Here is a 17,127-nt window from a genome sequence, read left to right as displayed (position 1 = left end):
TTCCCCTTACCACATTTAGTGAGTTGCCAATTTAACACAGGCTGAAATCCTTTACACCTGCTATTAAGGCCATGAACCTCCATTGATGAATCCAGCCATGGAAAAGAGACATAATTAGGTTGCAATTGTACGGTTCATCTAATTTGACACAATCCATACTCCAACTGGAAGCATCTGTTTTCAACCAGAGTTTGCCAGACAAGCCAAGAAGATGAACTCCTAACCTAATCATCTCTCTGATTCAGCTTACCATGCAGCTACACCAGTGGTACTGGTGGCACAAAGGAGAGGGAAGTTGCATCACAGTAATATATGTCATATTAAAGCAACCATGAAACCCCAAGTCTCTATGTTCTGGCTGAAAATCATTTATGCCAGCAGAGAGAGCCTAACTGGTAGGCAAGAGAGGCTTTCTAAAAAGTTCTAAAAGAAGGAAGATTCTCCCAAAATATGTGGTGTAAAGAGAACACACAAGAAGAATGAGAACAAAAAGTATCTGACCAAGGAACTGGTCACCAACCTGCCATGTGATTTTGGGGCAGAAAGAACACAAATTCTCTCTCAATCCCCAGTCTTGTGTCCTGTCCACTAAACTGCCAATTTTAAGACATTTTTCCAAGCCTTTTACTAGTTTGCTCACTCCAGCAATTTAAACTAAGAAACACACCAAAGGAAATGTTCAACACATTTGAGGCATTTTTTTTTTTACACTGTAGTAGGTACACAATGTTTCAAACATTCCTTCAGATAAGTATTAAATTTATAAGCTATTCAGTAGTTTTTTGCAGCATTTAAAACATCTAAATATCCAACTGGTCACAAACATAAATAAATCAAGACAACAGAACAGTATGTATCTACTTAATCTATTTTCTCACAGAAATGTCGTAACATGCGATCCCACTTGATGGTGCCATGAACTGTCTGATGGAAACAATGGTTGCATATTCATTCACTCGTGCAGTAAAGGGGTAAGTCATCGATAAGTATCTGAATCTGGAATATTTAAACCTCTAACATTCCTGCTGAAGCAGGAAAAAATCAGGGGACTCTCTATTACATTCAGCAACTGTAAAAACAACTACCGGTTCCAGGAAAAATGGTGTAATATAAAGTCCTATTATATACAGATGGCTGGGTCATTCTGAATGTTTTTTAAGAGGGTGCTAAAGAAGCAACACAGTTCACACAAATCCTACAGCATCATTAGTAATTAAGCCATGGTGAGGGAAGCTGTTGTACCGCTGCTCTCACACATAAAATTGCAATCAACAGAAAGGAGAAAGTCCTCCCTGTAGCAAAACTAGAGAAGCCTACTTCTTTATACTGCTTGTTCAAACTTCTAAGACATTTTACTAAAACTTTCCTGGCTGGTTAACACATATTTAAAAAAGCCTCTGTGTGTTCCCACCAGAGTAAATGATGTTTGGCGTATATCCCAAGCCACGTCAGACAGACGCACATACAGACTTCAGCCAGTGAAGAGCTCCTGAAGAAGCAGTCTCCAGCATTAAAGCATTAACAACTGTTCTCAGTGCGAGAAAACACTGACATTCACTCCCTAAACACTTCAGTGTAGGAGGCTTGTCACTGCAAGCCAGGGACAAAGTGGGTGAGACTCTCTATTTGGCAAAGCTTTGCCACCTAATAGTTAAACTTTATTTTACTAACGTTTCACATCTGTGACGTTACGTGGCTACAAAAAACATGGAATGGCTTTTCAAAACAGCATTATACTTGAATCAGTTCCTGGCACAGGATTTGACCACAGAACTGTGCTAGGGCACGATGCCTGCCTCCCAGGGAAGGCAATGCATTCCACCCAGCAGCATGCACACAAGTGTCACAGCTGAGGGCTCCAAGCCCGGATCAATCCTCCAAGTCATTCTTCTTTTCAACTGCAACCCAGTTGGGTCACCCAGAAATCAGAGGTTTGCAAGTCAGTCCTGTTATACTTCTCTCTCTCCAGACTAAAGCAGGTATTTCCATTACAGCATAGAATAAACCACATATATGTGTAGGCTTATGGATTGTGAAACTTCCATTAAGGTTCATTTTAAATACTATCTGAAGTATTTTTCTTAATATTTTTCTTTTTTATGATAGAACTACAAAATAGGATGTTACGTCAGTATGACAAGCCACTTCTGAAGGGAGGACTCCAGAAAGCATTCAAATCAAGGCAAGTCTTAACAATAGTGAGTTACCATAAAGAAGGAGCTGTGACTGAGCACCAGTCTCACAACTGAAGAACAAGATTTAACCCTGAGGGGCAAGGCACAAGCAATCCACAACAATCCACACAGGACTGAAACACAGACAAAGAGCTAAAATAGCCACACAGCAGGTGCTTTCTGAATGACTGTTTCTATATCTACTGACAAAAAAGAAGGGAAAAAGTATCTAAGAGAAACCAATATACACAAGAAGTAATTTAACACTTTACAGAAAGACAGTTCTTGGTGGATCAGCAGCTCTGCAAATAATGAGACTAAACAGCTTATAGTTACAATACTCTAGTTCACAAATAACTGACCTCTAGAACTTTTTCTTTCCTTTGCTTTGTAACAGTCCAGGCAGACCACAAATCCACATTTTTGGCAGACCCAATGAATGTTAAATAATGTGGCTTCACATGCATCACACATCTCACGGACTCCTCTCACTGCTCTCTTCCATGCAATTTTGGCTGAAATACAAAATAAGCAAAATAAAAGGACTGAAGTTTAAATGCAAAGCACAGAATGAACAGTCTTTATAGATTAGGCATTCTAGGTTTCCCCTCAGACACAACTGAGTTCTGAGGGAGGAGAGTGATCCTTCATGAACAGGCCATCAAGAGCTACCCCCTTAGTTCCATTACACAGCATCCCCTTCAGTGCTACTATCAACACATAACAAAGAAATAAAGCATTCAGAAAACTGAATACAGTATGAAGTAATACAGAAAAGATACTGCTGCAAGCATGGAGAACTCTTTTAGCATACACTTCTAACCCCACGCACTTAAGAGGGTTTTTCACCTGACTGCCCACAGGACATGTCTGATTTAAAGGACAGCCAAACCAGCAAGCTGGACAGCTGGCAGGAGGGGAGGGAGGTGCTGGTTCAGGAGACCTGACTAGTATGTGTTTTCTCTGCTCTACTTCTTCCTCATACAGCCTGGAATTAGTAGAGCTACCATCTGCTGTGGGCCAGAAGGATGAACAGTGGCTTTGGTGGGAAGGAGATGACAGTGTTAGCACATGCTCTGCATGGCCTATGCTGCTCCACTCTCCTCCTTTGTTTTGGGAAGGAGACACATCAGAAACATACCATTTGTTGGCAATAGTCAGTATCTGGCTCCAGCCACAGGCCTTGGCTGGGAGCTGGCTGCTCTGGCTGGAGAGCCGGAGGCCAGGCTGGGAATGGAGGCTACTCCAAAGCCAGCAGGAGCCTAGCCCCGGCCCAGGACAGCCTCCAGAACAGGGAGGGGGATTAGGCTAGCCCACTGAGGAAGGAACCCTTCCAGCATGTCCATGAACAGCCGAGGAAAATCCAACAGCCAGGGGAAAAGACCTATGCAAAAGGAAGCAGTGATCATCCAAGAAAAACTGCAGAACACTTGAGAGCTTTGAGGGTTCCTTACCATCTTTTTTCACCCAGGACATGGCTGTTTTCTCAGATGTTACCAACTGACAAAATTTATCCCCTATGATATCCAGAATGTATTTAGAAGTTTCTAGGTCCAGCTCTTCATCTTCATAATTTTCATGTGTCCATAAACTCAGCGCTTCATCATCATACTGATCAGGAGAGGAGAAACCATCTATCCTAACCACTCCGTTCTTACTAAAAGACAACCTGAAAATGAAAACAGGTAGTTTGACTGCATGTATCATTATAGTCTGTGACTTCCATTTTAGTTACTACTTTACCTTGCTGCTTAAATCTTACAACATGGAAGTTGTCTTTTCACCTTATCATCCTACATCCTTTTTAAATTTTAAAATAAATCCTGACATACTGATGAAAATAGTTCTAAAATGATAAATAAAAAAGTATCAAAACTGAAACTGACCTTTTAGGAACTTTTTTGCACTCTGTTCACTCATCATTCTCTCTCTAGCATTTATTACTCCTTTAAAATTGCAGACAGAATAATTCTTTTTTTCTTTTTTATTTTGGTCAAAGTTTGGTTCCACCTACCTTCCTTCCTCACTTTCAAATTTTGGAATGTCTGTGACAGCAGTCACACACTTTGACTTATATTTTATAGATTTCTGTATAATACTGCTCTCATACTGAGAAAACAGGAGTTAAAACATTGTGTTTAAATTTTTCTAGGCAGAACAAATCACCAATAGAAGCTCACGTTTTTGTACCACTACACTCTGACCTTTAAAAGACTTTCCTGTTAGCCTACCCAGGGTTGTTTCACTAACCCTGGCTATACTTACCCTATTTTTAAGCAGTAACAATTAATCATTCCATCTTATCCAAAACAGGATAAGTGATTATACAGATGTGATTATAACAGTTAAGGAATTTATGCCAGCAAAACAGTCCTGAATTTAGAAGTATAAAAAAATAACATTTAGATATGTATTCAAATTAAAAAGATGAAATTATCAACTTTCAGCTTCCAAAACAACAACAGTTTCCAAAAGAATTGTAAACATCTTTTGATATTCAAGCCCCACTATCTAAACACAATGAAATTAAACTTCTGTAAAATTTACCACAATATAATAAAAACATTCAAGTTTTTTAATTCCATACTAGTTTTTAAATATGTTGGCAAACGTTTATGTTCTCTCCTTTGTACAAGGGGAAAAAAAAAAACCCAGTAAAATTCCAACTTTGCCAAATGTGGAAGCAAATACTCTTACAGAGAAGGTATTCAGAGTCCAATCCAGAAACAATTCCTCACAGATCTATCAAGTCTTCTAAGTGAAGATTCCTTATAAAAAATTAAACTCCATTTAGGGAACAGTTTCTTGTTGAAAACAAGTTGGATTAATATTGACAGCATAATCCATACACATACTGAAGCTATTTTACCCTTTCTTGGCCCTTCCTGCACCCCAGGAAAACATCTTCCTTTTGAATTTTCATTGATGGGTCATTAATGGCAAGAAAGGAGGTCACATCTCCTCTCTGTCCTCAGAAAATTCCCAGAGAACACTGAGCAAATTCTCACCATATACTGGCATAAGAACAGTTACAAATAAGTGCAACTCTGCTGTTGTACAAATTTTCCAGAAAATTTGAAGCTTGCCTTTTGAAAAATTCCACTTCAAATATGAGATGCCTGTGTAACGGTAATATGCTGTATTTTCTGCTTGGTAAGGTACACCAGGCAGGTAAGGTAAGGTACTCAAACTAAGGTACACCAGGCAGATGTTCTGATGCCTTTGCTATAAAAGCTTTAACAGCGAAGAAGTCAATCCACAAAAGAAATGCATATGTAAATACTGTTAAAATAGATGCTGTATTTTATCAGATGGACTGAGACAGAAAAATCAGGTATGCTTTCAAGTATGCCAGTCCTTTGTCAGCATCATTTTTAAAAGCTGAAGCATCACGTTACCAGGAAACCAGGCATACTTACCGCCGAAAGTAGTAAAATCTACAAAATACTGGTGAGTGAGTTGGTTCTTCTCCTTTCTTACTTCTTATTAACCTACATTCTCTGCATTTTTGCAAATTTGGTCCTATTTCAGAACAAGAATCATCCTGCAAAAAGGACTCTCCCGTTTGCTTCAGCTTCTTTACTTTGCGCCAATCTTTTAACACTGAGCGAGGTATACCAGCTGCAAAAGTAAGGAGAGTTTCAGATGAGGTACGGGCACTGCTTCCTCACAGATCACAGTCAGGAGAGTCAGCAGTCAACATTTTTTTCTGGTACATGTCTTATCTGCATAACATATTCCATTTTTATTTCCACTTGCCTGCCTGTCAGCACCAAAGTTAAAAAATCAGAGGTACCAATTAAACTTACACAGGCACAAGCACAATTAAGTAACTGCTAAGCTCCCAAGACACTACATTTTCCATAATATTTAGGTGTATTATTCACCGGATATTCTACTAAAACCATCTTCAGAATCTCATTCTTACAAAAAAAAAGACATACAATACTGCAAGAAAGTTAGGTTTGAACTCTGTTTCAAGTGAAGGCGTAGGCAAAAAAGGCCACAGTTTAATGAATAAAAGCAGAGCTTAAAAAAAACAAACCTAAAACCAAATTCCAGCTCCTCCAAAACTTTTTTTTTTGAAGGTTACAGATATGACTACAGAATAGCAGCTACATTCACAGAATCTATTTATACCCGGTCTGGTTTGTTGGTTTCACAAGGCCAAGCAGTATAATTCTGTTTTCGATACTGAAGTCAGCAGATCTGACACCAAGAAACATTAGGAGCAAGTCTACTGAACTATTGAACTATAAAACTGAACCCTGTTGTTATTTAACCAAGCTTTCATTTTAAGGAGTCTTGAATGTCACAGCACTCTTATCTGCAGACAGAGATCTGTCATTTCATCTACCACTACTCTTGAAAGTTCATTTCCTGCAAACAGGGATCTGATGCAGGATGATAAAAGGGTCAGGGTGCTAACTTTGGACTTGGTACCTGGGTTCAGATTGGTATTTTGCCAGAGATGCAAAGTACAAACTTTCCAAGTGACAAGACTGCCTATGCCTCAGTTCTTGGTCTAGAAACCACATTCCATACTCACCCAAGGCATTACAGTAACTGGATTAAAACCTGAAGAGTAAAAAAGGCCCAAGAACAGGTTTACTAGTCCAAAACAATGTTTTCTGCTTTGAAAGCAAAGATCCTGGGTGTCATCTGGGAGCTGCTAGACTTCAAGCTCTGTGAATAGGCACTTGGAAGACCCCCAGCACTTGCAGGGCTGTGAAATGCCTTGCTTTACAGGAAGGAGCCTCACAGCTTGGAGCTCTGAGCGCTCTGGCTAGCACACAAGCTCCCAGGGGGTTTTCTAAAACGGCATCAGGACAGGCACTGTTCAACTCGTTTGGAATCTACATACCACCCATGCTACAAAACTGCCACTGAGCCCCAGACCGTGAAGCATAGTTAAGTTACCTCCAGCCACCTACAGAGAACTCAGGCAGCTGTTCCAAGGGAACATCATCTTTCCTGAAAGCTCCTCAAGGTTGACTGTGATTTTGTGAAATCTCTGTGGAAAGTTCTTTTTGAAAGAAAAATGTCTGACCAGCTCTCTTGCAGAAATTAACCACAAAAAAATCCTTTGCAACAACAGAAAAGCCATAGACACTTAACATGTTAAATGTATGTATTTACAATTTACTTTAACAAGGGAAGCTGAAAAAGATTTTACAGACATGTTTGCCTTGATCTTCCCTTTACTTGGAAGCAGAAAGGAAAAGCAATACTATTACAAGTGGACCAAATATCCAGAGTACTTCAGAGAGACCACAGCACTTTCAGCTCCCAGTACAATTCAGGGATCAAGGACTCTCAGATACCAGAAAAGTAACTTTATACACCAGACAGTGAAAAGCTACAGAATGTAATTACAGGCAGTACTGCTCATTTTCTTGCTACCTGTACTTAAAAATTCTTATATAATATTAAATAAGTAATTTAATGGTATACGCTCTTATACTTAACCAGACAAAGAAGAATCCTTGGAGAAGAATAAATTGGGATAAAAAATAAGGCAAGTTTTCAAATAAAATCTCTTATGCTCGCAGACCAGTTTTTCTTTTCAGATTAATCTAGTTACAATCTGCCACACATTACAGTATTGCATTTAAATGGAAATTTGTATTTCCCTAAATTTTTTTATTCCTTAAACAAGAGGGATGTTAACACCATGTACTACACATGCTAGTTAGGAGTGTGAAATTATGCTCCCTTAAACCTTTCATTAAATTAACCAAAACATAACTGAGTGGCATCAGGCTCTCAAAGAACTGCCTCTGGCTTTCTGATCAAAGGATGAATTAGAGCTCAATAAAAGAATCTTTCCCTCCAGCAGTGCTCTAAAAATAAATGCATTAGATCTCAAAATAAAAACCCCCCAACATATGTATATGTATATGTTATATACACATATATGTCTATGTACACATATATGTTATATACATATGTATATATATCTAACATATATATATGTTATATACATATATATGTCTATGTACACATATGTGTTATAGACATATGTATATATATCTCAATACTAGTGGCACAACTATATGCACCAGCCTGCTCAATTCTGATGGACAGCATAAACAAGATGGTTTACTGCTCATTTTTAGGCCAAGAACCAGTCTGTTAACATAGCTATACAAAATGCTCTTTTTCTTACACCAGGATAATTAAAATGGCCTCAAGACAGATAAATCTGGACCTACTCATTTACACAGGCATGTTTTTTAGCTCTTTTTCCATCTATTGTAAATGACAAACCCGCCAGGATTAACAGTGTTGGACTTCACAAGCTTCTATGTCTTCCAAATCAGATTAATATACTCACTGCTGTTACTGCCACTCTGCAACTTCAGCTTGTTCTTTTCTTTGGCGCTCCTGCTAAGAACACCATTTGGTTTCACTTCTTCCTCAGTATCACCCTTTTTTTTCTGCAAATCATTTTGTTTCTTTTTATAAGTTGGCTTGGGCTGCCGTTTAGTCCTTTGCTCTGACTTGCTCTCACTTTCATCAGAGTCACCACTTTCAGAGCCAGACTCATAAGCTCGTTTTCCTTTTCTCCTTGGGTGCTTATCTTCCTTTACAAACTTATCTGCCAAGATTTTGGCATCTATATTATTTTGCAAATCATTTGATGTAGAAGCTATTAAATTGACAGTACACGGCTTAACAATTTCTGAAACACTGTTCCCTGAATTCTCTTTTTTATTAGTGTTTTTATCTTCTTCTGAATGCCTTGTTAGCCAGGCCTTTTTCAGTTTAGTGTGGTAGTTTGGCTGACTCGTCTGGGAAGTTTGCCCACTGCCTACAGAGTTCGCTTTGTTTATTGTATTACAGACTATAGCACTGTCTAGGGAGAGAGAGGTTGAAAACGTCTGATTTTTCGCAGAGTTGAACTCTGTCTCAGTGGTGTTACTACTTTTAAACTGAGCTGCAGCCAATGCTGCCTTGTGCTTTTTCAAATGGACAAAGTCAGTAGAGGTGGAGAATCCCGAGCTGGGCTGAGCAGCATTGCCTGTGCTGCCAGCAGCAGATGTAACTGGAGCTAGAGTGCTGACCTTGCACTCCTGGAACTGTGCCGCCGCATGGCTGGCCGCTCTTGGAGCTGTGGACTCCAGCAGTGTGCAGGACACTGTGCTCGAGACTGAGTAAGTCACTTCAGAGCTCCCCTGGCTTGACACACTGGTTGTCATTGCTGCTGATGCAGTGACATCCATTTTGGTGCTGCAGATGATTGTTGTGGTAGGGGTGACAGCATGAGGAATACTGCCTTGCGAGACAACTGCAAATTTCTTTTCGTACCGTGTGCGAGCACTGTCTGAGTTCATATTTGGCAGTGTTTTCAGGCAATCTGCTAGATTTGTCACAGCTGAAGATCTCTCACTAACTTGATCTTTGGAAGCAGACTGCATTACTGGTACATTCTCGTATTTTGTGCTACAAGGAGGATGCACAATAACAGATGCTGTAGCGGACTGTGACTTTCCACTCATTCTTTCACTGTGCCAATCCACTTTTTCATTATTTGGGGCATTATTAGACTTCCACATTTCTGATAAATTCTGTTCAGAAGTGCCCTTGTAAACAGTTTGGGCTTCCTTGGGCTCAGGTACTAAAGTTGGCGGTTTCTGCAACTCCTGTATTTTGCCACCACCAGCATTAACAGGTTGAACAGGGGTTAGAGTTGGAGGTGAAAGGCTGCTATAGCTGCTCTCCTTTTTCTCCAGGTTCTGGTGCACAGGAGGGTGAAACACAGGGGCCCTATGCAAGGCAGGCATACTCCGGAGTGTATTTGAAGATGAGACTGACAACTGAGTGGGGCTCCTGCTGTCATTTCTGAAAGAATTTACAGAGTGAGACTGCACCGACTGTGAAAGCTGCTCAGGTATCTTGCTTGTAGAGCCTTCGCTCTCTGGCTGGTGCTTAATTAAAGGTGGCGGTTTTGAAAGGGAAGAAATGTAGGAGGGGAGAGCCTGAGGACTAGCTGCTGTTGAAGGACAATTAGTTTGCTTATCAACACATACACCCGAAGCTTCCTTTGATGGGTATGATCTCGGTGGTTCATTTACTACACTGTTAGACAAGGTAGTGAAATAGTTACTCTGTGGCAAACTCTGTGGAACTGAATGTTTCATTTTATACAGTTCCGACACAGAGCATTCAGCATCTTTGTCATATTTCACTGAATGGCTTTTGGGACTTGAAGATAAGGATGTTACCCTGGAGTAGTTCTCTCTCTCTCCCTCCAGTGCCTTTATTTTTGCTGTAAAAGGAGCAACTTCAATACTTTCTTGGAGTATCTGTCTGTGTTCTTCTTTGTATTTGCTCAGTCGCTCCCCAGTCTCCTGTGATGGCCTTGGCAGCTGGTTCAACACTGGATCTGCATAATGCCTGTGCAGATGGCTCTCCTTTGCTGTCTGCATTCTGCTCTGCTCTAGTTCACTCTTCACTGGTGCAGTGGCAACAGAACGCAAAGGTTCAACAAACACTTTCCTCTCCAGTTCTCTGTTTGAAGAAAGGTTGAGCAAACACAGGTTAGCCTGAATGTAGTACAACATGCTAGACAGAAGACCTTTCTTCCCATGCCCTGAACGAAGTTATCTATTAACACAAAATAAACTTTTCTCTATATTAAGTACAACTTTCAGTAGTCTTCAAATGACTCATGAACTCAAGTATCATACCAAGTCAACAAGGCAACACAATGACAAGCCTGTGACCCGCACAGGCATCCACATCTACAAACAAATTAAAAGGAAGCTAAAAGGCAACATCACTTGCTGAAATGTACCCTCATACACAGAGTTCAACAGCAAACTTACTCTTTGCGATGCTCTACAATACTTTTGGACAAAGGTGGGCTGGAATGCGTTGTCAGTTTGAGAGGCCGAAGGGGATCTGCACTGGATGGTCTCACGGGAATATGACTCCGTAAACCAAGGCTGTCAGCTGAGGTCACTGGGGTGGGCTGGTGTAACCAGGGGCTGGGAGTATTCTGTTAGCGCCAACCAAAACAACAAATAAAATCAGATTTCAAAATAATCATGGGACCACAAGGGTAACTCTACCAAGTCCTACCAATTATCAAAGTGAAGTAATGTATTTCAGTATCAAATCACAGACAGAAAATAAAATCTAACATTTTAAGTCACTTTTTTTGACCAACTAAAACACGATTGTACTTCCCCTAGACTTCCAGCATACAAAACAGTTTACACATTTCAGAAGCATTCTTATAACCATTTAATTTTCAAGTACTCAGGATAAGCAGTTAATTCTAGAACAGCATCTGCAGCTCATCAAAATTAACAAACCAATGACAACCTGACAACACTTAAATTCAGTTACCAGTAAAAAGACCATTACCTCTTCAAAGAATTGCAAGATTTCTTTAAATACATATATGGCGTGATATTTCTGGAAGCAATTTTATCTCCAGCCTTATGACAAATCTCAATAAAAGGGATGTAAGTATCTCTTTCCTGGATTGTTCCTCTCCTGCCCCAATCAAATGATTAAGTATGATAATCCTGATTAATCTGCTTTATTTAGTCAGGCATTTTTATTTGGCTTGATCATCATCACCACACTATTAAAACGATAAATGTATACCCTTGCCATAGTGTGCAGCATGGCAAACACACAGTCAATTAATTTTATGCTGTATATCTAAACACTCCAAAGGTGGGCCTTGTTTAGATACACAGGTAAATCTATGAAACTACTTTTTAATCTACTACTTCATTAAGTCTCTGTTTTCTTATCTTTACTGAAACTTGTATAACAGTCTGCAGAAAAGACCAGGAACAGCTCGCTCTCTCCTCTTGTCCTCTTCTCTCTCTCTCCTCTGCTTAGGAGACCTGCTTACAAGAAGTGCACACAGCAGAGTGGAAAAGCAGGACACCCGTTCAAGTGCGGGTCAAGAGCTGGGGACAAGCCAAGAAGGGACTGGGGGCAAGAGTGAGCTTTTGTGAGCACCCCAAAGCCTTGTGGTGCTTGTCCATCCCTACCTTCTTCCCCTCCCTACACCCCTTACCAGTCCATCCCTATCCTTCTCTCTAGAATTGGCAACTCCAGTTGGGAACTGCTGCAGCAGAAGGGGAGCCAAGAGCTCTCATGACACCTGCACACAGCACAGAATAGATCTGCAAGTGCTACAGCTTTGAAGTTATAGTTTCTATGTTTTTGAATATTTAAGGCAGCCACTTGTGTTTGTGCACGTCTCCTAGGCCAGGAGTTCCCATGCTGTGTCGAGTTCCCACCAACAGCCTGTAAGCTGTATTAAAGTATTATGCAAAGAAGGCCCATCACCTTATACTTAGAGGAGCTGGGGAACATCTGCCTGAGTACCAAGAGTTGCTCAAACAACTTTTGTGACTCCAGCTGCCACCATCTACTGTCCACCCAAATGTGGGAGCTGCCACAGCCACCCAAGGACAGTAGGGAAAGGTGGGCTCAGGGCACACCTCCCTCAGCTCAGAGACAAGGCTCAGCCCTAAGCCAAGGGTGGCTGCTGCTGCTGCTCTTACAGCTGAAACACAGATCCCTTTCTGTGATTGTGGCATCCACACAAACCGACCCTGGAAACGCCCATTCCGGGTTTCTAAGGTCTATTTAAAAAAGGCCTTCAGTGTGAGAGCCAGAAGACAAGTCACCACAAGACAACTGCCACATATCAACATAATTAAAAACCTACGTGCCGCAGTATGCAGGGCTGCATTCTTCAGGCAGCCAAAGTGAAAACAACGTCAGTCTTAAGTTCTTTTAAAATGGACTTCTGGGGTGGAGCAGGCAGCAACACAAAAAGATAAACCCACCTATCTTTTTCTCTTAGGCTTTTCTTCACTGCTGTATTTTGATCTTATCAAATTTTAGATCAAACTCACTTCATATTACAAGGCCAACTCAGACTGTTTTGGAAAAGACTTAGCCACAATGTTTGGCTTTCTTTTAAGAATCAATCTGGGGAGGAACAGCCTTCCTCATGATGAAAAAAAAATAAAGTATCTTTCTAACCATTCAAAATACCAAGCTTTGACACAAAAGCTTACAATTTGGCAAAAGGACCACTGTCAATGACATGCCTTTTGTGGTCTCTGTGAAAATCTGCCCAAATTAGGCCAAGTTGAAAGCCTCTAAAGATCAGTATGCACAATATTCAGTGGTGGTTTAATTGAAGCTGGCAAGCTCTCCAAAGTTTCTGTCTGCACTACACACACTTCATCTTACGCTATTCTTGTGAGGTGCCTGCATATATAGCATGCCATATATCCCAAGCCTTCAGGAGCTAAGAAAACTTTTCCTGTAACTGCCATGTCTGCCTGCCGAACTCCATTGCCACACTGGGCACTAGGCCGAAAATCACAAACCATTTCTTCTGAGACTTCAGTGGTTACACTCAGCAAACCAACAGAGGAATCACCCTGACTTGAATGCAGAGAAGCAGAAAGCAGATGGGAAGACAGGGATGTGTGTCAACAGAAACAGAAGGGGAGAAAATGACACACCAAGAAAAGGGTACACAGATAGGTATAAAGACAAGAGAAATGGGTGTACAGTGTGCATGAAACATTTATAAACGCAGAGTATTTATCTTCAGAACTTCCCACTGGATTTAGTACTCTTCCCTCTCCATCTTTCACCATTACTGAGTGAGCATCCACAAAACTTCACTATGAAGATGACTGTCCCACCTATCCTAATATTTCACTTACACAATGGTACACAGTTCGAGGTAGCAAATATTTACCCTGTAAATACGTGACCTTGAGTTCCCAAACAAAGTGGCTGACCTCACTTTTAGTCATAAATTAAAATCCAACATTTCATCTTTCTTTAGAATTCTTAGGAAATCAAGGTCTGGATAAACTCCCTACACACATGCACCATGAGACAATGGTTACCGCTGTACTTTCATTCCTAGTTCTCTACCTGATCAAATAACCCACCATCACAGTAAACTCCACATCTGCACCAAGAAAATCACTGCTGGGAGACACCAAGCCCAGCTAAATATACATCATTAAGAAAGGATTTTAACTTACCCTTCTCAAGGAAGCCTCTGCATTAACAGGAGTTTCTGGGTGGACCCATTTGGAGGAGGGCAGACCAAGTCCTGAGTAAGCATGTGTTCCATTTGGATACTGCCAAATAATTGGATAAAGCCCTAGCTGATTATAGGAAGCAGAAGGATGAGCTTGTCCAAGAAGATGTGGAGACTGGTGTAACATCTGTTGCTGCTGCTGGTGTGCTAATGCCAAATGGCTTAAGCTGCTAGCATGAGCAGTCTCTAGTCGCGGGTGGGCACCCAGCAAGGAGGCAGCAGGCACTCCGGGCAACACTGTGGGAAGTAGATGAGGGTGATGAACAGAGTGATGAGATGCGCTACTAAGGGGGTGAGTGTTAATAGCAGACAAGGGAGTCTGAGCTGAAGACCCAGCGAGCAGATGGGATGAACCAGTTAATGCAGGATGATGTGCATTTGGATTTAAACAGGTTCGGTGGGATGAGGAATGCAGAGGATAATTATGCTGATGCAAGTAAGGTGAAATGTGATTAGTTCCTGTTTCTTGTCCAATCAGAGTGGGGTCCCTGTATACTGTGAAATGTTCATTCTTGTCAATGATAAGAGGACTCTTAGTAGCTTCTAGAGCACTAACTCTAGCTGGAACTGGATGAAAACTAGACCTAGGCAAATCATGATCAGTTTTATTGGCTAACCTTGTTAATCCAGTAGCATGGCTATTTTGGGAACTAACCTTAGACTTCACAGTATCAGAAGATTGGGTGAATTTAGGCTTAACATCAGGTGACTTTGTTTTAGGATGATCAACTGAAGCACTAGATTTTGACTTCACAGAATCAGGGACTGGACTTTGTTTACGCAGTTTACTCTCTTCTGCTAGAGAAGCTACCTTTAACGAAGACATAAATGAGCCATACTGCATTTTTTCAGAATTTAAGTGTTCATTTACTGGTAATGTTTTTACAACCCCAGGTTGTATCAAATCCATTTTATCAACACTGCTAACCCAACTTTGATCAGCTTCCTGTTTTCTTGCTTCAAGGAAATTTGCATTTGCAAATTGCTGCTTTAAATCACTGCTGTGAGATTCTATTTTCTGAACAGTTTGCAAACCAAAGGTAGTTGCAGAATTATCGTGGTTCTCCTTTTCAGAGTTGTTTTTATTAGTAATGTCAACAACACACTTAGGAGTAGGAGGTCTGGGTAAAAATTGCTCATTTTTTAACTCCACTGTATGATGCTTTTCTGCATTACTCTCTTGAAAAGGTGGATCCTTGGCAGTCTGCTCATAAAGCGTCGGCTGCTCCGCTGCATGGAGCGAAGATTTTTCCTGATGATCCAAGACTGACAACTTCAGTCTTTCTGTCTCTTCATGGTTTTTATCCTGCTGTACTTCATCCCATGGAGACTGTCTATCTGTTAGTGTCTGTTCTACTCCCTCAGTAGTTTGGGATTTTCCTTCTTCTCCATTTATCTTTGAAGAGTTCTTGCTTTTTAACTCATTTTCTGAATTTTGCTCCGAGGATGAATCTGTTAATCTTTTATTTGAAATCTCCGAGTCACTGCTCTCAGAATAATCTGAGATATTGTCTGTCCGCAGTCTCTTCATATTTAGTTTTTTTTCATCATCTTCAGGTTTTCTTCTTTTACTAAGAAAGTGTTTATTTTTGGTTTTGGGGTTTTCTGTGAAAGATAAAAACACATCTATCAGATTTGCAGTCTAATACAGTTTTAGGAAGTTCTCCCTCCCTTTCCATTAACCACTTTTACCTCCTCGACCTATATGATCGTATCTTTCATCTTTCATCTTCTCTTCATCAGGCACACTGCTATCAGAGCCTTTCCTCTTATTTGGCCGAGTATTCCTCTGCTGCTGGTGCTGGTGAGAATTCTGTCTTGGTGCTGCAGTTTGGGAATTCATTGCTGGTCTGGGACTATTTGCTTGTGCACGTGTATAATGACCCTAAAAATAATTTGTTATTAATGGACTTAAATGCAGTGTTAATTAGTGTCTTTAAACATGTATTTTTAACATTTGCAATATACGAAAATACTTAGGTAAAAAGATAAATGTATCTACGTGAACTGCGTTGCTGTTCTGGTTGGAACGAGACCGTCGGCGTGAAGTGATGCCAATGTTTTCACCTTTCAACAAAGAGTGAACAACATCATCTAGAAAGGTCATCTGAACCATAGAAGGATCAACATTCTGAGGTTCTAACACCTGGTTTATGTAAAAAAGAAAGAAAAAAGAGAAAAGAAAAAGTAACAATCCACAGATGTTCAGACAATGCCTAATCTGCATTTTCTGTACTAGCGTTCACCAGTCTATTTTGTGTGCTAAGGACTAATCAGAGAAAAGCCTACTTAATCCTGACAAGCATAAGTGACATACGACACAATAAATGCTGGGAACACTGTCAAACCAAAGCAAATGTGTCTTTACATGTCATTGCAAAAAAAAAAATTTTTAAAAAGCAAAAAGTATCCCACCATCCATTCCTTCCCCCTTCACTGAGCAGCAAATTTGAGATTTAACGAGCTATTCATAGAATAAACCCGAAGTAGTAATTACAATAATCAAATATTTTATAAAATTATTTTAATATACTATAAATTATATGGCAGAAGCACATTATAGTACTGGTTTCAACAGAAGCAGAACTGTTACAAGAAGAGAACCAAAATGACTGGAAAGAACAACTCTAGAACTTAGTGTTACTAGTGAGAAATACTTCATAAAGTAGGAAATGCTAACCAGATCTTCAAAGGATATGGCACAAAGTGAAAAAAATAACATTTAGGGAATATTATGAATTTGAGCAAATTAAGGGAAAGAATTTATCTGAGTAATAGACTAGTCTTAAATTTTTATTGTCACACATGATTTTGTCAGTCATTTCAAGGCAGATGGGTCAT

General features: G+C 40.2%; 1 protein-coding gene across 6 annotated transcripts in view; it reads right to left on the bottom strand.

Annotated features, from left to right (window-relative positions):
- JMJD1C (jumonji domain containing 1C) overlaps positions 1–17,127 on the bottom strand; it is a 175,351-nt gene that overhangs the window by 17,451 nt on the left and 140,773 nt on the right. For 4 of the 6 annotated variants that reach the window (XM_058842033.1, XM_058842035.1, XM_058842037.1 and 1 more), the window contains 8 exons: positions 16,289–16,432; positions 15,979–16,171; positions 14,228–15,891; positions 11,006–11,178; positions 8,512–10,688; positions 5,594–5,795; positions 3,629–3,843; positions 2,537–2,689 (listed from right to left, as the gene is read on the bottom strand). In XM_058842033.1, coding sequence (XP_058698016.1) covers positions 2,537–2,689; positions 3,629–3,843; positions 5,594–5,795; positions 8,512–10,688; positions 11,006–11,178; positions 14,228–15,891; positions 15,979–16,171; positions 16,289–16,432 — 4,921 coding nt within the window. Of the gene's footprint in view, positions 1–2,536; positions 2,690–3,628; positions 3,844–5,593; positions 5,796–8,511; positions 10,689–11,005; positions 11,179–14,227; positions 15,892–15,978; positions 16,172–16,288; positions 16,433–17,127 lie in introns of those variants that run through there. The other 2 variants (XM_058842034.1, XM_058842038.1) reach the window with 2 other exon arrangements.

This window comes from Poecile atricapillus, chromosome 6, assembly GCF_030490865.1.
Source record: "Poecile atricapillus isolate bPoeAtr1 chromosome 6, bPoeAtr1.hap1, whole genome shotgun sequence".
In the NCBI taxonomy this organism is placed as follows: domain Eukaryota; kingdom Metazoa; phylum Chordata; class Aves; order Passeriformes; family Paridae; genus Poecile; species Poecile atricapillus.
Note: the sequence above shows the minus strand (reverse complement) of the source record. Positions and strands in the feature narration are given on the sequence as shown.